Source organism: Abramis brama (genome assembly GCF_963993115.1).
Source record: "Abramis brama genome assembly, chromosome: 7".
NCBI classification, from domain to species: Eukaryota; Metazoa; Chordata; class Actinopteri; order Cypriniformes; family Leuciscidae; genus Abramis; species Abramis brama.
In genome coordinates, this window is record NC_139969.1 from 17,587,906 (window position 1) to 17,613,563 (window position 25,658).

Here is a 25,658-nt window from a genome sequence, read left to right on the forward strand (position 1 = left end):
TTAGGCTCTTAAACATCAAAAAGGGGCCTTGAACAGTTAAGCTTCCTCTCCTCTAATCTGTTTACTTTCAGTCAACTATATATTTACAATCACAAACTGTTTCTCCACAAGCTTGGCACTAAAATGCAAGTCTGTTCCTGTCACTGGAACAGTCCAGGGACTGTAATGCCGTCCACACAAACAAAGAGCAAAAGGGCACGGCAAGTCTGTGTGGTTTAGTCTGAAGTGCTTTAAAATGATCACTTTTGAGAGGAAACTCTTGAGAGCCTGAATGCTGCAGTGGGTAAATAGTTTGTCTTATTTCCGTCTGTTTTTCTTTCTTTCCTTCCTTATTTACTCTGTTTTTATTTTCTCCCTTACTCTAAATCTCTCTCCCACTCTCCCCTCTCTCTCTTCATCCAGCAGGGGTGATTTTCACTAAAGAACACCCCAGCAGTGTTCCATGTTGCATTGTTCACGCTCTGCCTCCAATTTGCTTTCCACATTCTGCAGCCCCGTCCGAGACGTTACGCTGGCTTAAGAGACAAATCGCACACACAAAAAAGGGGGAAAAAAAATGGAAAGAGGAGAAAGGGCCAGCCCTTCACAGCAATGCAATTATCACAGCATTTGATGCCGGCGGCTGCCACTGCTGGCTTTTGTAGTGTGGCTTCTGCTCTTCTCTGCTTGCCCTGTACTTCACCAGCGCACCTAATAGCCATGGAAGCAGCGATTTTTACGGTACAAGACATTAACATGGCTACACTCCCCAACAATGCCCACATTCAATAGGACTTAAAAAAGAGAGGTGGCTTCGCCTACTTAAGTAAGCCAGAACCTGCCACTGAAAGAGACAGTCCGTGAGTTTATTACACCTTCAGAGAGAGAGAGAGAGAGAGAGAGAGAGAGAGAGAGAGAGAGAGAGAGAGAGAGAGAGAGAGAGAGAGAGAAAGAAAAAGAAAGAGTCTTCAAGCTATGTTAAGAGTTTTAGAATAAAACTCAAGCACCTTTATTAAATGCCACAAACAGCTACAGGCAACCAGAAACTGACACATTCACGTATGTCTGTCTCTCCAGCTAAATATTTATTTAGTAATAAACAATATGTTTATAATTGTGGTATATTGCTCACAAAATTTTACGTGGATAAAAAATTGTGTATAATGAAAAATTAGCTATACAAAAAATTATTTTGTCGTTATAAAACCATCTTTGTTTCTATCCATTTAACTTAATTTCTGTTATGTCTACTCTATTTTATGAGTTTCAAAATTTAAATTAACTAAACTGCATTGAAAGTGCAATATACTGCTGGTTGTAACTTTGGCATAAGTTGGATTTTAAAATAAAAAATTAAGGCAGTAATTAAAAATTGTAATTATATAAATGTTATATGTTATAATGCATCGGAAAAAAAAAATTCCGGAATGGGAGCACATTGTCAAATTTCAACATGTCTTCAACATTCAAGTGCCAGTCTATGTTTAGGAAGTAAAAACAAAGTATTTCAGCAACGTAATTAATTTTATAATTTACTAAAAAAAAGTTGCTAAAACATGCTTCAGTATATTTGTGCCCCAAATACCAGAAGAACGGTTGGCCAGTGTGTTGTCGGTTGGCCAGTGTGTTTGTGCTGGTTTGTGTTAGTGATACGAAGTGTGATATTCTGCTGTTCGCGGTTGCAGATGCACCAGACAGCAGAGAGAGAGAGAGAGAAGGCAGAGGAATAAAGGCGGGAGGAGGCGGAGGTGAAAAGAGGGACAGATGAGCAGGAGGGGGCACTTTTACAAAGGCGATGGAAAGAGAAAGTTAGACACAAAGAAACAACGAGGAGCAAAATGCGGGACACGGAGAAAAGAGAGCTGAGCCATTGAAAAGACCATCTGTGATTTGAAATGGATGAGTGTTTTTAGCACTGTGTTTTTCCTTATTCAGCGCTGAATGGACAGAAACCAATCAGTAACTTAAAAAGGCCATAAACAAATAAATGTGAAAAAAAAGAGCCTTTCGTGTTTTCTCACAAGACAAATTATACGGGGCGAGATGTCTCGACACAGCCTTTAAAATAACAAAAAACTATGAAATTGGGAATTAACCGCCGATAAATTATGAATAATGAACATTCAAAATTACATTTTAATTGAACAAACGCTAGTAAAAAAATGTGTGGAAAATAACAGGGAAATACTAACAGTGATTATACAGGATGTAATACAGATCGAATAAGCTGATAATTGACTAATAACCATTCAATCTAATTATCATTAGGGTTTTTTTTTCTTGTGGTTTATTCTTCTTAATATTGGCAGCAGCAGAAATATTGTTATTATTGTTAATAACAATAAAATTTATCGTGTTGTGCACTTATCCTAATTTAAATTCATGTTACCATATAACCTTAAAGAAAATTAAAAAGACCTGTGATACAAAATTACTCAGCCATAATTATCTCATGCTAATGACTGTTTATGAATAAAGAGAACACTTTAAGTGATTGACACAAATTGTATATAATTTAAATCACGAACTCAATCTAAAGTGCTAATACTCACCTTCTTTCTAGAATAATTCAGATAAAGGTACATGGTAAAAGAGAGGAAAATCTATACTAGAATAATTTTTTTTTTCTAATACAAATGAGAGTGGAAATAACTTCTATAAGGGTAACATTATTATTAATTATACTATTTTATGTATTATATTATTACATTTTTGTAACAACAACAACAATAATAATAATAGTTATTATTAGTACTAGTAGCACTATTAATGTAGCTGCTTAATATGAATACTGATTAAATAAGACCTGCAAAAGTTCATTTGGTCAATTATTAAATTAAGCACATAACAGCTTTGTATACATTACTGGACATTAAAGCAAAATAATAGACTTCTCTAAAAGCATCACTCATTAAATGCGCCTACATAGAGCTCTACCGGGACAATGAATTACTTTTCTCTCCATAAAGTAAAATAATGTGAAATATCGCATATTTTAATCAACTTCAAAAGTATTGCTATCCTCAAACTTTGGATGGGTGCCGAACACATTCATGGCAGTTTAATTAAATTAACTCATGGTACATCTTTGATTTGTACCCATTAAAAATACAATTTTATGACTCAATTCGAAAAAGCATCATAGAAGGTTAATGACTAAAAGTGGGGCATAAGAAGCTTAATTGCGGACAGACACTGCAGACAGTATTTTATTGTGTAAAGCTAAATTCAAGACACCAGTTCTGCAGCTAAAAGGTTTGTGGATGGCATTAAATCAAGGGGTGGCCTGAGACAACTGCTCTAGAGGACAAAAATCATCCTTTAAAAACGTGAATGAACTTTTTATATGCCTCAATCGAGGGTTTAATTTAGGATTTGATTGCTGGATGTTTGCTTTCGTTTAATTAAACATAATAAAATTAACACCAATATATTAATAGTCCCATAAAAAACTATCCAAATTCATTATTAAATAACTTTATAAAAAAAAGAAGAAAAACTAAGAAAAAGATGATAAATTAAAAGAGAAAGAGAGATCTGCTCTACTACCTGCATCAGGCCTTTTACACATAGATAAACTAACGGCTAATAATTTAAACATCCATTTCAAGCAATGTAATGAGAGACATTTTATTGATTCCTGAATTGCAGTATATCTAAACAAGTATGGGTGTCAAATTTAATATATTAAATGTATTTTATCCATCTTCCGATGCTGAAACACACCTTAACCGAAGGTTCTTAATATGCTCATTTTAGAGCTTAAAGGATTACAGTGCTTGGCACAATGAGAGTGTTGAGTTGAATCTAACCTATAGGTGAAGCAAGCTAATAAACCAAAGATGAATTTCCGGATGGTGATTAACCCATGCCTTGGCTGGAATGAGCGGATGTCAGTGGCGGATACTGAAGGGATGACATTAGCTGTAAATGTAATGATGCAGCGGTCCATCTCTCACTGCTAGGATGAGCTGCATGATGAAGTCAGTTGGGTAAGAGCACAGGACTCTTATTGACCAGGGGGAGTTTGCCTAGCACTAAATTCTCAGCAATAACAATGTAGTGAATAGGTGAGAAAGGAAGGAGAGCATAGATCAGCCTGCGGCGTGACCCAAGAAGGGGTGGCCTAGGTTTGGGGAGAAAGGGAGGAGGAGGAGAATAGGGTTGACGACTAGTCTCTTGACCTCCCAGGATCTTGGTTCCTCTTGGTGCACAACCAAAATGACAGGACCTCCCATCTTTATTTTCTCACGCACTCACTCATTCACTATTAAAACGCAAAGACACAAATAAGCACCCTCACAGGACATATACTGCATTTAGGGGTATTACAAAAAAACTAAAATAGGAAAAAAGAGCGAGACAAGCTTATATAAGTTGTCATATCTACTAAAATATTTAAAATTGCTGGCCTTGACACATTAGTACATTGTGAGGGCGAAGGAAGAGAAAGTGTGAGGAGAGTGGTAAACAAAACATCCCCTAATGGATGGGTGTGTAGGGGGTTTTAAAAGCGGTCTACAGTTGCCATTAACAGATTAAAGCACCCTTTTGGCCTGATCAGTAAAGCATGTCGGCAAACTACTCCTAACTACTAGCAAACTGCTCCGAAACACTCCTGCCATATTCTCACAGCAGACACGTTGAGAATCTTCAGCAGTTTAAAGAGAAAACGGACAAGACAGGATAACGAAGGATAACGAAGGATAGGGTCTGACCCGCATGACTGCCCCCCCTTCCCAGCACACATACTCATTGACAGGGGGTAGTTCCAGCATGGTTGTTGGCAGGGCTCTCTGATTTCACGGCAGGCTGGGTGGTGCCATTGAGCACTCATCATGCTCTCTTTCAGCCTTTTAAACTACAACCCCCACCCCCCACCCGCTACCTCATCCGCAAGTCTCACACACACGTTTCAACACTCTCACCCAAGCACTACTATGACCCTGCCCTGCCATATAGCACTGTCATAACACTGCTTCTCACACTGCGTCCAAAGATTTCAATGTTCACATGTTAAAATGTTGAATCTGGCACTTTTTCTCTACTGATTTTGGGTGAAAATCTGTAGAATTCTTCAAAATATATATAATATATAAAATATATCATAATTTTACTTATATATAATGATTACATTTATGTAAATATATATTGTATAGACAGACAGATAGATAGATAGATAGATAGATAGATAGATAGATAGATAGATAGATAAGATAGATGGATAGATGAATAGATAGATAGATAGATAGATAGATAGATAGATAGATAGATAGATAGATAGATAGATAGATAGATAGATAGATAGATAGATAGATAGATAGATAGATAGATAGATAGAAGAAGCTTTTTTAAGAAGCTGAAGGCATAATCAAATTCTCCCAAATATTTTAATAAACAGAGGAGCTGAGAACATTTTGAATCTGATGAGCTTTCTGTTGAACTCCATGTGGGCCTACTTATAACTTAAGCACCATCCCATCATTGTCCCCTAATGTGTCATCTGTCACACAATACAGAGACGTGACATAATTTAGATGCCGTGTGAGGTGCGAGAACCATGTGCACAGGGTGACAGTGTCTTACAGGGAGCAATGAGGTAACCTCTTCCTCTTTCTCTCCCCTATTCTCTCCCTCTCCTCTGAAAGCGCACCCGAGAAAAGCTGTTTTTTGTTTGCGAGTGAAGTTTTCTCCTCCTCTTTGAGTGGGTTGGAGAAAGTCTCCCTTCTCTCCTTTAACAAACTCCCCTCTCTTCTGTCAGACTTCCAGCGGGCTAATTAACATGCAGCAGGGTGACTTTTCGCCTCTTGTGTTTCTCTCTCTCTCTAAAGGGTACTTAATAAAATGTGAGTATGCGGAATGTAACAAAGGCACAGCGCCTCAGAGCAGCTTCATTTCCATTAGAGAGGCCTCCCGGCTCTCACACTAACGTCTGGACCTGCAGTTCATTCTCGCAGAGCGGCCCGACAACAAGTCGGCACTGCCCCAGTGACAAGGTACAATTTGTACTCATTTTCTTTAAAAGTGTGAAACGAAGAAAGCACTTTCAGTCCATGAATGTGCAAAAACTGATGAAGATACAGTGACAGACACTCTAACGTTACTCAACAATCAATCAAAGGTGCGATTAGCAATATTGTTTATATCAATAAAGCATATAAGATTTTTTTTTTTTTTTTACTTTTAACGAGGAAATTACTGAGTGCATCTTTAATGAAGGATCATAAACTCCTAAGTTTTTCTTTTTTTTTTCTTTTTTTTCATGATAAATAAGATTAAATGAGATTTGCCTCTCTTTATTTTATTCACTTTGGGTCAATATAAGAGTAAATTCAAGATACCAAAGGATGGCTGGACTAAAAGACAAATAGTGTTTACTTAAAATATCCCATCATCACCTCATTAAAAATTCCATTTGTTAAAATTGCACAAATATGTGTTTCATTACACATGACAAATGGCTTTGGTATTAATGAAACACTTGCAGAGCTAAGGAATTAATCATAGAAGAGACAACTGAAATAAGGTATTAAAAGTTATTCAGGTACAGTAATCGTGGATGAAAATTGTTTGACTAAGATGAATACTGCTGATTCTTAGAGTTAAAGCAAGAGATGATGCCCCTCCCGTAAAAAAAAATAAAAAAATAGCTTGAATAAGACCTTGTGCTTCAAAATCACCAGTAATTATATCATTGTGGTATAATTTCCAATGGGAGGAAAAATTACCCCACAAAATAAAAGTGGTTTTCTCCTCGACTTTAACTTTCTTCCTCCTTATGTTCTTATTGCTCTCTCTCACTTCCCCAATTGTGTGTCCCTGATGTCTGGCTCTCCCTCACATCCTTTCTAAATTATTCACAAGCAGTCCAGCAGTTTGCTTGATTAGGTTTTAATTTCAGCAAATTACCAATCAGCAGGAGGCCACCCTAGTGAATCATATGGATGGGGAGTTATTTATCAGAGCTGAGGAGGTGAGGACACTTTAGAGCTCCCTGTACTCTAATCTACTGGACACTGACCTGGACTTCATTGTGCAAATAGTCAATAGGCCACAGCTAGTCATTTACTCACTCAAGCAGCTACACCTGACTTTGAATTTGTGTTCACGTTGCTATTCTGTGCGAGAACTTGAAAGCAAAATGTATTCCTTTACATTCTTAAAGGGATAGTTCATCTAAAAATGAAAATTACCTGACACACTTATGTCAAAACCTGAAGTTCAGTCTTGTTTTGGACCCCATTGTCATTCACTGTATGGACAGAAACAGTTGTAACATTCTTCAAAACATCTTCCTTTATGTTCCTCAGAAGAACCAAAGTCACAAAGGAACGACATAAGGGTGAGTATATCTTTGGATAAACAACTTAGGATGATTCTGTGACATTATATATTTGACTTGAATCAAACTAGTTAAATTATGTGTTACCACAAGAAAATTTTTTTGGTTGCCTGACATAACATTACTATAGTGTATGAATGCATTTTGTCACTGCAGCCTGGGAACAGCGTGATATTCCCCTACCAATCTCCTGACATCATATGTGGGGAGCAGATTAGCACTCAACACACTGTAAATTACATTGTGGTCTCATTAAGACCTAATAGCATCTTATTACTCTAATTTACCGATATAGGCGTTTGAAGAGCTAGCAGTAGCACTCCATACCGCCGCTAACTCCATGCTTATAGATTAGCGCTCTCCTTCACAATAATCAAGCACTAACTGCAGGTAGTAATTTAGCACTCAGGATAATTACCACTAATGATCACGTCTGTGTCAGAGCGAGGAAGCGCACACGCGTGATGTGCATTCACGCAGCATGTTTGCGTTAACATGCAACCGCTGTTGATTTGTGCGTGTGAAATACTAACGGTAGCGCAGTAGCTCATAACCCATTAGCCTGAGTGTGGGGAGCTAGCCAGGGCCCTGCGTCGGATTTATCACGCTCTCCCTGGGTGATTGTCCAACACGGCTTTCCTGTAGCTCTGACAATAGGGTTGGGATTAACGCGGCCTGTCAGTTTCCCCCACACTACAGATCTTTTTGTCCTCGTTAAAAGCTCCTCTAATTAGCACAGAGGGGCTTCGCTGCTATCTGCTATCGCTCAGAAACACCACAGGGTTATAGCTGAAAAAAGGAACACATTTTTCCTCTTGTTTTCTACTATGGGCAGCACACCCACACACACACACACACACACACACACACACAACCCTTACGGACCTACGAGATATCAGCCTTCCCCTTTCTGTGGCTTTTAGCACACCGATCATAGATCTTATTAATGGGCTGTATTGCCTTATTGTGGTCTCAGCTTTAATGAGACATAATAAGGGGGACATTTCATAGCAACACGCCGCTCTTTTTTTATTTGCTGAACCGTATCTCTCTTTCTCGCTCGCTCCCTCCCTCCCACTCTCGCCAGCTCCCACTTGGCAGATGAATCATATCTCTCGCGCTACATATGCTAAAGCCATGTAATTACAGGGCACCTTAAATACAACAAGTCTTAAAGCTGTCGCCAGAATTACCCCGAAACAAGGCGGGCGGCTCTGTAACCAAGCTGTCACTGTTAAAATTAATTTATCATGGGACAGGGAGAGAGAGAGATAATTTGGCAGAGGAAGGCTAGTGGCTGTAACAAAGTGAATCGAAAGCTAGACTGAATGACAGGAATAAAAAAGGATGAGGTAGGATGTCGACATGAGACGTTCCACACCGAATGACTCATCTTAATACGTTCTACTCTTTTCTATTCATTTTCTATGCCACCAAAGCTCACTATATGCTGTGATAGGGTTGGCTATCTGACTCACAAAGGTGCGTAAAAAAAAAAAAAAAAAGGACCAGGTAGGATGTGGACATGATACGTTCCACACCAAATTACTCTTTATTCGTCCTACTCATTTCTATTCGGCTTCTAAGCCACCACAGCTCACTATGTTGTGATAACTGCATATGATTGGCTCACAAAGGTGCGTTTAAAATGTAGACAGGCAGTGTGTGTGCGGTTCAGCAAAGTTTCAGCTTCCCCCTCCTGGCTGCTAAAGGCTTTAATTCATCAGCAGGCTCCCTGATTGATCTGCTTCTCATGGGCCGCTCTGCCGCTGCTGATGCTGCAGAGCGCGTGTAGACGGCTGGCAGAATAAAGAGTAGCAGTTGTGTGGCTGGCTGCGAGAGTGGATGGGACATTTTTTAAAACGTATTAATCGCCCTGCCTGATCAGGGCCTGAGTGCTGCAGACAGGCCCTGTCAGGACGAGCCCGAGAGAGAGATGGTCTGTAGGACCGCGCGAGTCTCAAAAGGGCTGCTACTCACGCCTACAAACACGGCTGAGTCCTTCTGTTCTGTGAATAATACACACACAAACAAAATCAAACACACACGCTCACTAGCAGCACACATGAAAGAGCACACAGCTCTCTGATGATCGTAATCGGGCTTCGATATCAGCAATTCCCTGAACGCTAAACAAGCTCCATGAAGGAAAACCAATTTGTCATAGTTTTGTTTTTTCTTCCGTTGTGATGTTATTTGTACTGCCCTCAAAGCTATGTGATTAATACATTATAATAGCAGTATTATTTCACTCTTCCCGGGTGCTTGTCTTTTTCCATTTTTTTGTGCACATACAATTCAGTCATTAATTGACGAGGGATGCAGGGAGGAATAGCAATAAGAGAACCACAAGACGAATCGTACGGCGCTGTGTTTTCAGCCCCATTTGAACAGAAGGGTTTGCTATTGTGGTTATGCTACATCAGTGCTGGGCTCTATAAGTGACGTCTCTGTTTAAGATGTTTGTGGTTACACGCCGTGCAACTGGTGGTGGATTAACCTATCAATTCCCTGACCTACCACTGAGGAGGATGTAAAGTAATATTAACTTCATTTCCTGACAGTTTAGAGGTGTTTTGAACAAAATTTAGAAAATCTAGGCAGAATGGGAGTAATGGATGCTGCAAATATATGACAATTAAAAAGTTATTTTTAATAATATTCTGTAGAATTACTGTTTTACTGTATTTTGAATAAAAAAATGCAGCCTTGCTTTAAAAAAAAAAAAAAACACTTCTTTAAAAAATCTTACCGACCTCAAACTTTTGAAATGCTGTGAAAAATGACATCAAATTATGACATGCAAGTAATAAAACCCATAATGGCACATACACTGTACAAACACAGGGCTCTATTGCTATTCCTCAGTGTTGAGGTTTAGTAGAGAGTGCATGAATCTTAAAGGAAGAGGACAGTTTAAAAGGACATGCTATTAATTACCGGGCTACAAATGCAACCCACAAATGGAGCACACTAAAGGAAGCCATTTCTGATTGAATGACCATTGACTGGGACGGGGGAAGAGGGAGGAGCCAGAGAAGAGAAAGGAGAGAGACAGAGAGAGAGAGAGAGGGTGTGTGTGGTCTGGGCCCTGCTGGCTCCCGGGGTGTTCCGCTACACTGAGGACAGCACAGGGGAAGTGAGAGGAGGGAGCCAAGGTGGCGAATGAGAAGGGAAGGTGACAAGACATCAGGGAGAGTGCAATGAATTATTTATGAGGCCACTGATGGACAGGCTGAATAAGAGAGACAGAGAAGGGGGGAGACATAAGGATCAGTGAAGGGGAGGGGTGGACAGTAGAAACCAGGGACTCTTTCATGCTTTGCACACACATATAGACTCGCACAGACAGACAGGCGCACATACACACCACAAGCTGTTGTGTGAGTCCGGCCGGAGAGGTAGGGTGATGGGGCGCTTTGATTGTAACAAACCCTGAGCATAAGGGTGCGAACTGCAGAGATCACAAGGGATGTGCGGTGTGTACATGTGTGAGGATATGCACACGTCTTGTCTGTCCTGAGACCTGCCCGAATGAAATTCGCTGGTAAGAATATAGCGGGCTTAAAAAAATAAAAATAAATAAGAGGACTGTCACTATTTTTCACAGTTCCTGGCCATAAGAAGACAGTATGTTTAACCTCAGTTCCCTTCTGGTGCTCTAGGCTTTGTTAAGGGCACATGTGAGTGATGTAGTGCTGAGAGCTCTGTGCTCATGTTGGCGCTCTGTAGGTGCACTGTGAGGGGGGCTAGGACTGGTTAAAGCTGGGATGATGAATATTTAACCCATGTAGACGGACGGTGGTTAATTTGTCAGATCCGCTGGTTAAATGCCACCATTAGCATTGGGCCCCGATATTGACGGGTGGAGGTTGGAAGCAGGGATGATGGATGTAGAACAGCCCAAACCAGACAGCCGGCTCATCACGTCGCTGTATCGACAGAATATTATTAACACAGCAGCAGAGCGTGCTACAACAGGTATAAGAGCTAGAAAAGACCCCCGAGGGTGGACACAAACACACACACACAGACACACACATAGACACACACACACACACACACAAAGCTAATAATTTACATACCAGCTACTACATTATATGCTTATATTAAATTATATTATATATAATGTCTATGCTATTGTGATATAAATGTGCAGCTGAAGTTGCAATTGTTGTAAATGTAATCTATATTTAGCATAGATAAAAAAAAACGTGTATACACACACACACATACATAATATATATATATATATATATATATATATACATACATACATACATATATATATATATATATGAATGATGTGAATGATGTGAGTTTGAATATATGTATATATGTATATATATATATATATATATTCAAACTCACATCATTCACATGAGCACCGTAAACTGCTAAGCCACGACATCAACCCGACATTCCGTTTACTCTTTATGAAATACAGCTTTATCCTCAAAAAATACAGTTATAGGGCAAACAGTTTTATTACCCATTACTTAAATACTTTTTCGCTCGTGTTTTTTACTTTTTGTGTAAGCCTTTTTAACACCTCTCAACAGCATGTGGCTAGGGGTGAGGGTCATGTCAGTGCTGTTCTTACAGTCACAGGTAAACCTCTCCCTGTGATCCACGCCCTGCCATTACAGCGCACAGCAAACCTCGAACCCCTACCAAAACATTTCCCACCATGCAATCTGCCTAAGGAATGCAGACATCCTGGCCCACTGGGGCGTCTGCCCCGATCCCGCCAATTGCCCTGTTACCACGGATATAACACCAGGTTTCTGCGTGAGGCCATTTCTCCCCAGACACCTGCCACTGGAGCAGGCTCATAACATCCCTCCAGTTGTTACTGTGACATTGCTGCAAAGACAGGCAGTTTTAAAACCTCCACTTTACAGGCCCTTCTGCTATTCACACAGTACATGCCGCCGTCTACATCCGCTGCTGATGCAAACAGCCTCACACTGTCATTATGAGAATTCAGCTAGAGTCGTAACAGTTTGGAACAGATTGCCTGAAAATCCACCAAGGGAAAAAAACAAGAGGAAAAATAAAACTGGCTTTCTGGAGAGGCAAAAAACAAATCTTGTATTTCTTTGTGCATCACTCCGTGAAATACAAACACATCTGAGAAAACGAAGTGAAACATTCCTCTGTGTTCACCCCAGCTCGGCAAGCCATTGGTGGCAGGTTTGTTGAAGCCTGACTGAACAAACAGTCTCATCTCAAAAACAAGCCTCCTTTTTCTGGTGCTGCGAGTAAACTATTCGCTCTCTTTCTCTAGTTCCTTCTTTCTATCAGTCCACCTCACTTCTTTTTAGCTATGTTCATACGGTAATGTTTTAGGATTGAAAACTGTATTGAAAAGCAGGTGTGATTCTTAAATTGACCTGTTTAAACAACGACTTTCAGAAGTGACTTTAATAAGGTCAGTATTTTTCAGTTAAAAAAGCGATAAAAAATTTAAACGTGCAAGCAATCTGATAATCGAACCAACCCCCTTTCAAAAGATGGTATTTTTTTCCCTTAACCCTCATGTTCTGTTGGGATTGACATAACTTTTTGTTTGAGACCTCAATAATGTCCATATAAAATAGTAATAATTAAAAATCAACCATTTTACTTTCCCTTTAAATGATGTACCTCTGATCTAGTCAAAAGAAAAGTGAAGAGAAATTATTGAAGATAATTATTTTATTATTTTTTACCTGGAATAAAACTTCAATATTTGTAGAATGCACATACTGTAAATAGAATTTTAAATGAAAATTAACTGTATTCATTTTAAATGTTTTTAAAATATGTAAAACAATGAAAAATATTAAAATGGAGGACTTAAATGTGTCAGATTCGGTGAAAGATAGTGTCACATCTGTTTATAAATAAACTATGTGAATGTAAACTAAAACTAGAGTGACATCTGCATTCTTCTGCTGTGTGAACGTAGCCTTCCTCTCTTTCCTCCCATCTCTTTCTCTCTCCCAAGCCTGATATACTGAAGGATAGGCTCGCTCTAAGAGGCGTAGGCCCTTCTCCCCTGATACTGTTTGTTTGTACATGGTCGCTTTGTTTCCCTCCTCTCTGCTCCACAGATTTTTACATCTCACCAGACTGTGTGTATCTGAGGAGACCAGTAAAGTTAAAGTGGAGGGTCTGTTTGAGCCCTCCTAAACCCCACAAAACAAACTGGACACACATGCAGGACCAAAAAAATGAGGGAAAGTTGAAGCAAAAGGCCCCACATGAGGAGCAAATGCTGTCATACGTGTGCAGAAAAATGGTCTCATACGGAGAGATCTGCAAAGGGGAAACGGAGGGGAGCCAATGCCTTTTGATTATTTGTACTTGTTTGATGCCCCCGCAAGGAGGACAGAGAGGAGACGTGTTTAACTTCTAGAAGAGAGCATCACGCTGTGTCCGAGCCATACGACCACTATCACTAAACCCCACTCAGCCTGCCGCTTGTTAGTCAGAGCACTGGAAAATCAATATATCTTTGAATGGAGGTCACAGGGGTGACTGCTTTGGGAAAAGTGACAGATTTGCTCTCTTTTGCTCTCTAAGCTCACCCCCTCCTCCTCCGGACCCCATTCGCCGACTCGACTGTGCCCCCCCCTCCACCCCCGTTTCCCCAGAGGCGGATGCCGTGCATTCTGCCGTGGGGATGTGGTATTAGACAGCCCGTATCCACATGGCACCCGCAGAGCCGCGCGAGCACGGGAGCCAGGGGCCAACATGACTACAGGATTACACAGCAGCAGGTGTGAATCACAGCTTAACTCACAAAAGCACATACACACACACACACACACACACAGGAAGGGGGGACTAGATAAAGAGGGAGTTCAGATTAGCCACTTTTAGGTGCCATTTTCAATGGCGACAATTTTCGGCTCTGCAGTGCTGAAATTGTCGTGGTCTAGGGCCTGCAGGCACACAGCCGCCGGGTTGAAAATGGCCGACCGAAGGGGGGGCCTTTGATAGGGGTGAAGTGGAGGGGGTCTCTGCTTAAGAAGATTTTTGACCCCCTGGGAGGAGATGCGGTCAAAGAACGTCCGTGTTCTTTGATGTATCACAAAAATAAACTCGCTCTTGGCTTGCAGAAAACACAGACAGGAAAAGCACTCGCGCATGAGATCACTCGTGACCACTGTGTCTTCTCTGTCCAATACTGTATCGCTCACATGGAGTGGACACAAAAAGGAACAAAGAACAGTGATGAAAAGCGAATGAATCAATATACATGTACCTCCCACCAAATAAGATGAAATTGATGATTGCCTCGGGCTTCTTAATTGCAAAATGTTGTTTTTTTAACCTTAACCACCCCCATGTTCTGTTGAGACTGACTTTACATTTTGTTTGAGACCTCAATGATGTACATATGAAATTAAAGTAGTAGTAATTAAAAATAAACCTCTTATTTTTCCTTTAAATTCTTTAACATCTTTATTCCATTTTTACAAAAATTAAGCTTCATTATGACTTGCACAACAGATATTTAAATTAAAGTCCACTGCATTAATAAATGTTTTGTACCTTTTATAAATATATAAAATAATAAGATATAAAGATATATATATATATTTTTAAGAAATTATAAACTACCTCATGGAGCATGATCAAGTTGAAATTGTTTATAAAGAAAAAGATTTACAAAGCAAAGATTAACAAAAGTCATCAAGCATGAACCTTGAATACTTATTTATATATATCTTTTAGTTTTTTAGATTTGGGTTAACAAATTTTGTAAGATTTTTTAAGTTATATATTCTTAAATCATTTAATTATTTAGTGTAATTAAAAACTTTTGTTGTTGTTGAAACTTTTATTTTGAGTGTTTTCAATTCTTTTCAATAAAATAAATTCAATAAAAATCCTGGAAGACGAGGATGCTAAAATGCTAACAACTCTGGTTCAATGATAGCCTGAGATACATATGGTAAAATTACAGCACCGCGCCGGTTGACAGGATAATATGACCATGGATCCATGTTCACAAAATGAAAGGAAGAGGAAAAAGGAAGAGGAAAAGAGAGACAGAGTAAGAGGGAGGGAGTGGAGAAGAAGAGGAGAGGGCCATTTGTAATGTATACTACAGGAGGCATTGATGATTGCAATTATCAAATAGCTGTTTTAAAAGGCCATTGATTGGTGTCATTAACTCAGCGAGTGTTTACTGATTGCTGCATTTGCACGATCACTCATGCTGGGCGCTCGCGCATCTGTTCTTATTAGCCCTGAAGAGGAGTGGGCCATCAAAGGAAGGATATAAGCTCACACACGTCCAGCTGGCAGTGAGCATGCGGACACACACGGAATTAGTACACAGGCAAATTAATAAAACACACACATACAGTTCCAGTATGTGCACACATAGCCAGAATTCTCAGACGCACAGCGGCTGGCACACGAAACGCTTATCTACTCAGGGCTACTGTATTCAATTATGTCAAAAGCCTTGTTAGAACACAACTGAGAACGGCGGCGTAACCCATCGTGATAGGAGAGGGGGGAGGGCGTTCTTAAGTGCCTATTTTAACTGTTTTCTCCCAGGCTGCCTGGCTACCAGCCCACCCCCGAAACGGCCTTCTTTATTGGCATGTAAAAGCCCAGTTTGAGGGGCCTGGCCAGACAGACCAGCCTGACAACTGCAGGAGCGTTTCAGCTTCCTGACCGCTCCGCACTCTGGCCTTTTCACTAACCGCACACAGCCACAGCAACCAGCTGCCATGGTGCTCTTATCAGTGGGCGCCTTCCCTGTCACCACAACAAACAAGCCCCTACTGCCACCACACAACCACACACAGAGAATAAGAGAAGGATGAAAGTGAAAATGCTAGATAGGAAGAGAACAGGTAAGAGAAAGGCTGACCAAAAGATGAAAAATGTTACCTTTGCAAGCAGTAAACAAAGGTAGGAAGGCACACTCACTGTCTATGATATCCAACAATACTGTTCATGCAATCTAGTGGTGGGTAGAACAAATACAAATGGTGAATTGAGTTGAAAGGAATACAATTATTTAAATTTTATATAGACGATAGTTTCAATCAAATGTAAAATGCCCAGTTGTATTGCGTCTCTAATCTATTGTTAACTTATAATAGATAGACAGATAGATAGATAGATAGATAGATAGATAGATAGATAGATAGATAGATAGATAGATAGATCTTGCAAGAGCAAATGAGATTGAGGATAGAGAGAGAGAGAGAGAGAGAGAGAGAGAGAGAGAGAGAGAGAGAGAGAGAGAGAGAGAGAGAGAGAGAGAGAGAGAAAGAGAGAGAGAGAGAGAGAGAGCTGGAAAAGAGGGATGGATAGATAGCAGCTGTTTTAGGTTTTGGACAACAAAGAAAGTAAGGGGAAGTTGGAATGAAACTGAGGGTTTACGAAATAGATATATATGGAAGTTTCATGATTTCTTCTCACCCTCATTCTTCCCGAATCTCTTTTGTTTCCTACCACATCTTTCTGAATAAAACCTCACTTTAAAAAACGACCATGCAGTCACACCTGAGAGGGGACGAAAGATACACTCTCACTTCCTCCAGAACAGCTGTAGCTTAACTCTGAAATGCAACCGCAGCGACAGACGCAATAGTCGACGGAGTCACACGGCGCACAGACAGTCAGGCGCAGTGACAGGCATTGAATTTAAATATGAGCTAGCTGCTGCGAGAGGATGCACAATTAGAATGCAGGATTGGATCAATAAGCGTGCTGACAGATGGATTACTAAGGTAAATAGATGATACATGCTGCTAAATAATTAATCAGGCCCCTACGAGCGCCTGGACAGAGAGTGACGGGAAGAAGGTACAAAATGGCAACACTTTCTAATGTGTGCGGGCTATTGGCATTCTGGAGGAGTGTGCGTATCTCCATGCAGATTCTCCTGAGCCGCCTTTCTGCCTCAGGTCTCTGCGACCGGTAATGAGCAATGATCACACATGCGGCCCTCTCAAAACCAATAAAGCAGAGCTGGAAGCTTCGGTAGCAGCCGAAAACAAGCAACAAACTGCTACAGGTGTAAGGGCTTACGGCACGCCTCTAGCTAATGCTAATGTTCGGAAGAAAGCCGAGCTTACATTAAAGACATTTCTCATGCAAGATGTCACTTTGGATGCTGTTGTTTTAATCCGACAGTCGTCTGAAACTCCGAGAAAGCGCCCAATGCATCCCACTCAGTAATCACTTGTGTTCAATAATTCACATTTAAGGGAAGCAATAAATATATATAATATGTGTGTCCTTTAGCCAAGCCGGCTTTTTGGAAACAAGTCTGTCACAGAAGACTGCACCCGCACACGAAGAGAAGATTAGATTACTGGGGGAAAGAGTGAGGAGGGGTGAAGGAAGGGAGAGAGAAGGATAAAGAGGTGGTGGATGCGAACGGGTGGCTGGCTGGGGTGGGTCTGCTGTGCTCTGGGTGGTGAACCTGTTAGCGAGAGTGAAGTTTCATCCCCTACCTCTTTAAGGGACTCAGGGGGATGAGGCTTTTCAGCACATCTGCATTAGTCTAGGATGGGGAGGAGGGGAGTTTGAGCCTGATCTAAGGGCTGTTCCTGGTTGCCGGTGGCCCGGAACTAAACTCAGGGCTGACGGACGGCCCGCTGTGGTACCATGACCGGCTCCCTGACCCCGGGTGCATGTGCAGAACGGATACTAATGCCAGCTGTGCGGTTCTACAGGACTCAGCGGACCGCTTTCAGCTTGCTTTTATAGCAAAGTGTGACATCACCACAAGGCCCACATCCAGGCCATGGGAACAAGCCTGACCTAAAGCCTGGGAGACTGGGTGCATGCCTGATGCTTGCCAGAACCTCCATACAGCTGCATGTACACAACAGTCAAGAGCTTGCATCTATGAATGGAAATCATTTAGGGCATAATGTTTATATTATTTAAAACCACAAATTAATCAAAGCAATACACTATTTCATAGCAAACAAACGTGTTTGTTAGACAATAAAGAGCTACTGTATATTCATGAGCATTGTGCGGTGGTGTGTAAGACCTTCACTCGTTCACTCTGATCCCAGCTGTTTGTCTGGAGAGGATGCATGCTCTCATCCCATTTCCCCTGTTCATTTCCCTAACAGTGGCTCCAGCGGTCCGCACACACCAGCCTGTGTCCAATTCAAGTGGGTCTGCCAACAAAGCTCAGGATGGAAGCCCTAATCCTTGATCTGCATCATGCCGCAACAATGGCCCGGCCCGGTGCTCCCTTACACCGCAAAGAGTGGTGCAGCCATGGCCTGCTGCACTGACACCTGCTGTCTTTTGCCAAGAGCAACCACAGAGAGAAAGAAAGATCACACACTTTACTCTTCAGATCTGCAATAAAGTAATTCTCATCTCTCTCAAATGCTTCTGACAAGCAGATTTTCAAATAGAAATGAAACCTCAATCCCATAATGTTGGTTGCAAGCAAATGTTTGATATAAAAGAGAGAGACAGACAGTAAGACAGACAGACAGACAGACAGACAGACAGATAGATAGATAGATAGATAGATAGATAGATAGATAGATAGATAGATAGATAGATAGATAGATCTTGCAAGAGCAAATGAGATTGAGGAGAGAGAGAGAGAGAGAGAGAGAGAGAGAGAGAGAGAGAGAGAGAGAGAGAGAGAGAGAGAAGCTGGAAAAGAGGGATGGATAAAGGGTGGAGGGGGTACCAACAGGGAGGCAACATGAGAGGACAAGCCTTTTAACATCTGGGTAAGCACAGACGAGCGGTCGCTCTGCAGCCTAATTATTAGAACACTCTTACTTAACTTAGCCTCGCCACTAGACCGTGACAGAGAGGAGGAGGGAGCAGGAACCAGAGCAGGAGGACAGATGAGGGAGGGAGGAAGAGACAGAAGGAGGGGGGATTTTAGCTGGGATGACAATGTTGATCTCCTTAACTCTTCACCTGCCAGAGACGAGCAACAACACTGTCTGCTTGAGAAAATTTTCCTCAAACGGAGCCTAAAAAACGTTTCCCTCCAACTGTGAGCAAGCCAGCCATTTTTTATTGTTCAATAATAACAAATTTCCATTATTATGATCTATCCTGGTGTATTTGCCACTTCCTCTGCAACTGTTTCCCAAAGTTTTCAATACATCCTAAAGAAAAACACACAAACATGCCACTAACATCTGCTCTCTGACAAAAAAAGAGGTAAAAAAACCCCAACAACTATGTGTTTTAACAGCTGTCAGTGCACACTGCTCTTCAGAGCTTTTGAAAGGGAAAAGACGGCAGAATAACTATACAGTCTGACAGATCTGTGTGGCCCAATCGAAAAACATGAAAACAAGAATCAATCACGCAGACAGGGTAGGGAGTGAGGGTAGGGAGAGAGAGCAGGAGAACGAAAAAGAGACAGAGAAAGAGCACCGGCAAATAATTAAAGGCTCAAACCCAGTGGCTGACTGGCAACTACAAAGCCAGAGAGCGACAGGGAGACGCAATACAAAAATAACTATGCTTGCTAACACAATGCATCTCGGCGCTACTCCTCAGTAGCCGTGTAAATTAGAGAACGAGTCCCTTCCAGGTTTGCCACTGTAACAATATATCCTTGTGACTGACGCTCTGGCGCATTCAGGGAGGACACGGGAGAATCTTTTAACATGTTGACGTGTGCTATAATCTGCGCGCTATATCAACCCGGGCTGAAATCATTTGAAGTTCAGAACGAGTGTGTCGGAACTCCATGGGGAAGGACGGGTGGTCGGCGGCCTGGCTTTAAGACTGGGCCGGGGTGGTGGGGGTTAAGCACGGAGCTGACAGCCACCCAGTTCCCCGTAAATCAGCGGGGATTTATGGAGACAGGCCCACACGGCTCACGAGCTGGTCACGTCAGGAAGGAAGCCCGTGTAGCTCCGCTCTGTTGTCTTAAGGATTTTTTCCCTTTTATTTCAGCTGCTCAGGAAGGCAGCTGCAGTCTGCGTTTCAGCTCACGGCGCTGCTGATTGCTCATCCCCTGCCTTTTATTATTTTTTATCTTTCTTTCATCTCTCTCTCCCTCATTCCTTGCCTTCTCTCCTTCTAAGACTACGTCTCATGTCTTATTTTTTCTGTGGCTCACACTGAGTTTGGAAACAGGTTACACTATCTCAGTCTCTCTGTTTATCACACACATTTTCCCTGTGGATGAGAAGCTGGGATTGCTGTCCTGGGTCAGGTTCACTGCTCGGCACTGCCGCGCCAATGTGTGGAGGGAAAAGGCAAACAAACAAGCTCCAGATGTAACACGTTCACACTGGGAAATGAGCATACCAATACACAAATCACATGCTATAGAAGAAAGATTTTATAGTGACCATAATTTCAGTCAAGCGTTTCAACAACCATAATGAAATTACCCTTCAGAATAGAAAATCCTTACAATGAACTCTGTTAGAGCTACATATGGCAATTTATCTGTTCAATAAAGTACCTTACTTACCTGTTGTGAAATAAAAATGCCATCTCGATGTAGTTTTTACAACATTTCAAATCCCTCAGTTCTCGCCATCTAAGAAAAGCCAAGCCAATGTTGATTCTCGTTTTATTACGAGCTCTGACGCATTCTCTTTTTGCAAGCAGAAACTCCTCTGTTCAACGGTGTATTGACTTAGTTGTATAGTTAATTTTTAAATAAATAAAAAAACACATTATATATATATATTAGGGGTGTAATGGTACACAGAATTCACAGTTCAGTACATACAACAAATCCCCAATGCTAGGTTTCTTTTCATTTATTTTGAACAGACAGTATAGTGCAAATTGCAGTTTGTTCCACCTAGTGGTATTTAGTCCCCCCAGAAGTAGTTGGTACAGGACAGCCTCCTTTCAAGTACTAAGCACTAAGTAGTAAACAGAATGCACTCTTGCAGAGGTAAATATTTTTGTAGGGCTGATAAAATTAATATTTATATTATATATTTTAAGTTATTACTATCAGTTACAAAACTGAAAAGCACTTGTGTTATAAAAGTACAAAATAAATGCAATAATGAAAAATAAAACTTGTGCAGAGATTAGATACAATAAGAATATATTCAATAAGAACAAAACATTGTGCTCTTGTAAAATAACGAAAACAAACAGGATTCCGATTCCCAGTTTTCTTTCCGTGAAGTTAAGCGACCATGTCCCAAAATTTTATCGAAACTCAGCACTTGCTTGCCATCTGAACTCTTATTTTAGGTTAGTGCATACATAGATATCATATATAAATGCTAGATGTCTTATGGCGCAGTCACTTCCGGCATCACCGTTCGGCCATCTTGTCACAGGCAGGCTTAATGTAAGGTGAGTGATCAGCAGGCACACAAATCCTCTTATCTCGCTGAAATCTTGACGGATTTACAAACGGTTTGGTTTCTTACAAACGTTATTAACGTGGCTATAATTCCGAATGCTTTAACATGTATGTTATAATTATTCATAATATGCAGTGTATGTATGCAGTGTCATAACTACATCTCTGACGTTTATAACAAACCAAACCGTTTGAAAATCGGTAGAAAATTGAGCAAGTTATGGTTATTTAAAAGTACATGCACCATTAAACGAGTGAGCGAGCTGTCTGTGGCAAGATGGCCGCCACGTGCGGACGTCGACCTCAATTGGCCAGCAGCACGCACGAGACGTCTAGCGTTTATATATGATATCTATGGGTGCATAGATAGTCTCTTCTTCTTCTGCTCATTTTCTTGTTGTGGCGTTTAGCAAACAGCATTGCATTACCGCACGCGCCCCCTTCTGGATTGGAGTGTGGATCGCCTGTGACTGACTGTATTTGTCATTAACTCTATGCACCGAACCGTGACATCCATACCGTGACGTTCGGGAAAAATATATGTACCGTTACATCTAATATATATATATATATATATATATATATAAAGTACTTGTTCTATATATAGTCTGAGAATCACACCGACAGCAGTACAGTGCAGATTTGGGGCTTAACGCCCAGAGAGAGGACAGGGCTCCTGAAGTGACAGCCAGTAGCACAGTAGCCAGTCAAGGGGAACCCAATTTAAGTCTCTTCTACAACACTGCTGGAAATTCAATTGCATTAGAGCCCTTGGTGGGCCTAAGGTTTAATCTAATTAGATTCAGCTTCAAAAGAGAGGAGGAGAAGGAGAGAGGCAGAGAGTGAGAAGGCAAAACTGTCTCCTACTCTCCAAATCATTGTATTTTAAAACTCTCTCTCTGTTCTTTCTCCTCAGAGAGGAGGCTGAGGCTTTCCTATCCCTTCCGCCACCCTAATCCCCTCTCATTTCAGCAAGAGAAGCCGCTGCTCTTATCTGATAGTATGAATGTCAGATTACAGTCCTTTGAGGAACTTGGATTATACCTGGATTGGCCATTGAGAGCCACTATCTGCGCTTAATCTGAGCTGAGGGTGAAGGTGTTATAATCCATCTAGCCGAAAGGACCGGCACTGCATCGCTGCTTCCTGTGCAGCTGCTGGTTCAAAAGCGCTACGATGGATGTCTTAAAAAGTGCTTTCAAACGAGACACCCTCAGAGGGGAAATTCTAGATGAGATACTGGACACAGTTTCCTCTAGTCTGTCTCTCTTCCTCCCTCACACTCCTGCTTTCCTCTCTTGTTTCTTGTTGGGTGTCATTCACGCTCCTCCCAGCCTGCGTGCTGCTGTTTTTATCGGATCAGTCTCAGCTCGCCGCCCTTGTCTCTCATCTGTTCGATCAAGGGTGCTTCCTCTCTTTCTGTATCCCACTCTTGCCATTTCCCCCACGGGTGGGCCTCCCTGTCGCACTACAGCTCCCCCTCCCCCCCCCACCCCCCAAAAAATGAGCAGGTGGGAGAATAGTTGAAAATTAGAAACATTTGAAGATTTGAAAATCTGAAACTTGATTTGAAACATTGATTTGAGAGCGAGTGCGCATATAAAAAATGCCAATAATTAGACAAGGAAGCCAGATAAAATAAATAAGCAAAAGATCCCATTTAAGGTCTAACATTAGTTAATGCATTAGCTAATTTGAACTAACAATGAGCAAAATATTTTTTACAGCATGTATTCATTTTTCTTAATGTTAGTTTATAAAAATACAACTGTTTATTAATGTTAGTTCATAGTGCATTGACTAATGTTAATAAATGTAACTTTTGATTTTAAATGCATTAGTCAATAAAACAAAGTCACATAAACAAAGCTTAATAAAGGCGGTAGAAGAATTGTTAATTTTTAGGTTTTGTCAACTAATGTTTACAAATAGAACCTTATAGTTAAGTATCACTGGAAAACAGAGAACAAGAGAACGGGGGGGGTGGGGGGGTATAATTGAGATACACCTAATGAAATAATGAAAAATAATAATAATTTTTGGACGATATCCAGGTACAACTAAATTAGACTTTAGTTCTAAATGATTTTAGTTCTAAAAAAGGAAAAAAAGTTTTCTTGAGGTTTGGATTTGCCAAAAGTAATTATGGTTAAATAAATATAAAAATAAAATTAAAAAAAATTAAAAAGTCCACATCATACAACTATGTGTCTTGTGACATAGAAAGTGTTCTCAAATTAGATTTATTTACAAAACAATTAGTTATTTTTGCTGGTAAACATACTGTGAATGAAAGCTGTAAAAAAAGGGTTTTCAGAACCGTGTGTGTGTGTGTGTGTGTGTGTGTACCTATGTTTTCACTGGGACTTCTAATGTATTTGAGTAAGAGTGGTCAGGTTGGATTACTTCAGTAATACCACTGGGCTTCCGCTCTGCAGAGGTCTTATGAATCTGTGCACACATTTCACATTTCCTCAACTCCAAAACGCACACATACTCACTCATACACACACTCTCTCACCCACGAGAAACCCCCATTTCATTTATGAGTTTTATCTGTGGAATTTATCAGCTCTGTAGAACCGGTAGGACACACTCTCTAAACATTCCCCAGCAGTTTGACTTGTGACACGGGACACGTTTTCTATATTACAGGGATAACATATCACAGCAAGAAATTTATAGGTTAAGCACTGTTACACACAGAAAGTATTTATAAAGTTTTTAACCTTGATGTTTAGGTGGAACTTACAGTATATTACCATGAGTTCCTAATAATTATTCTTAATAATTTCTCATTGGATAAATTTAATTGGTTAACAAATGTTTATTTTTCCATTAAAATTTTTTTTTTTTTTTCTCCATTATTATAAATGCTTTTCTAATATCACCCTAACTGTTGAACTAACTTAGTTAACTAAGATGTTTGAGAACTATCTTAGAGAAGGTAGTTTGTTGCATACAACAAAACAACAAAAGTTATCAGACAAATGTGCGCAAGCGGACCGGATCCCTACAGGACAAAAAAAAGTAGTAGAAGACTCCAAAAGTTGTCGTTATTTTAAAGAGTAGCAGACATTAATAGTGCAGTTCGTTTAAAAAAAGAGTGTACTCACAGCGCTCAATGCGATCCTCTGGGCTGGACGAGGTTTCTCGGTCCGACAGCAGGCCTGACACTGCGAAGATCTTCTTCCCTGCGTCTTCCACGGCTTTGAGAGCACTAGGTGAGCTGGAGGGGATCTGAGCACCGCCAAAGTCATACTCTTTCCCTTCTGCGTCGGAGTAGCGCAGGTGCGGGGAGGCATCGGCCTCCAGGCAGCCCTTTAGCCGCTTGGCAGGGGTGAAGGCGGACTGGTATCCCCCTCCAGCTCCATCACGGTCCTCCGGAGGTGAAGCGAAGGGCCGGAAGGCCCCGACGCCGCTGTGGTTAAGCATGCTTATTGGCGAGCAGTCCAGATTAGGAGGTGCAAACTGATGATGGAGGTGTAGGAGGGAATGAGGAAAGTCTCTGTTAGGGAAGCCGGGTGGTACGGCACCCTGCCGGTGGTACATGGAGGCGAACGTGTAGGAACCGTTGTTGAAGGGGAGGTGAACGTCCTTCTCCACGGACACCGGCACACCGAATGGACGAGGCTGCTGGCAGGGGATGGAGGCATCGCGGCTGGCCTCTGCCGTCGATGCTAGCACCATTAGCGCTGGGGATGCTAACGGGTTGGGCAGGTAGGAGGAACTCTCCATTTTGAAAGCCGCCCGGTGCAAGTCCATTTTGGAGACTGGGCTGAAGTTGTGTGGAGGGGGGGTTAGGGGCGAGAGCAGAGGGGAGTGGGGGAGGGGTGGAGAGAAGAGAGACGGGGTAAACGGTATGGGCAAAATGGTGCAAACTTTTGTCGACGCTCTGGCAGAATCGGGGGTCGCTCTCACTGGCGGCTCATCCTCGATGGTCCTCCACCTGCAGAAAGTTGAACAGAGGAGGAGTTAAACCACTTAAAAACACTCTGAAACTCTTGCCTACTTTTCCCTTTC

General features: G+C 41.3%; 1 protein-coding gene across 8 annotated transcripts in view; it reads right to left on the reverse strand.

Moving 5' to 3' along the window:
* rnf220a (ring finger protein 220a) overlaps positions 1 to 25,658 on the reverse strand; it is a 128,843-nt gene that overhangs the window by 93,860 nt on the left and 9,325 nt on the right. For all 8 annotated transcript variants that reach the window (XM_084119942.1, XM_084119939.1, XM_084119941.1 and 5 more), the window contains exon 2: positions 24,752 to 25,584. In XM_084119942.1, coding sequence (XP_083976068.1) covers positions 24,752 to 25,400 — 649 coding nt within the window. In that variant the 5' untranslated portion in view covers positions 25,401 to 25,584. The remainder of the gene's footprint in view (positions 1 to 24,751; positions 25,585 to 25,658) is intronic.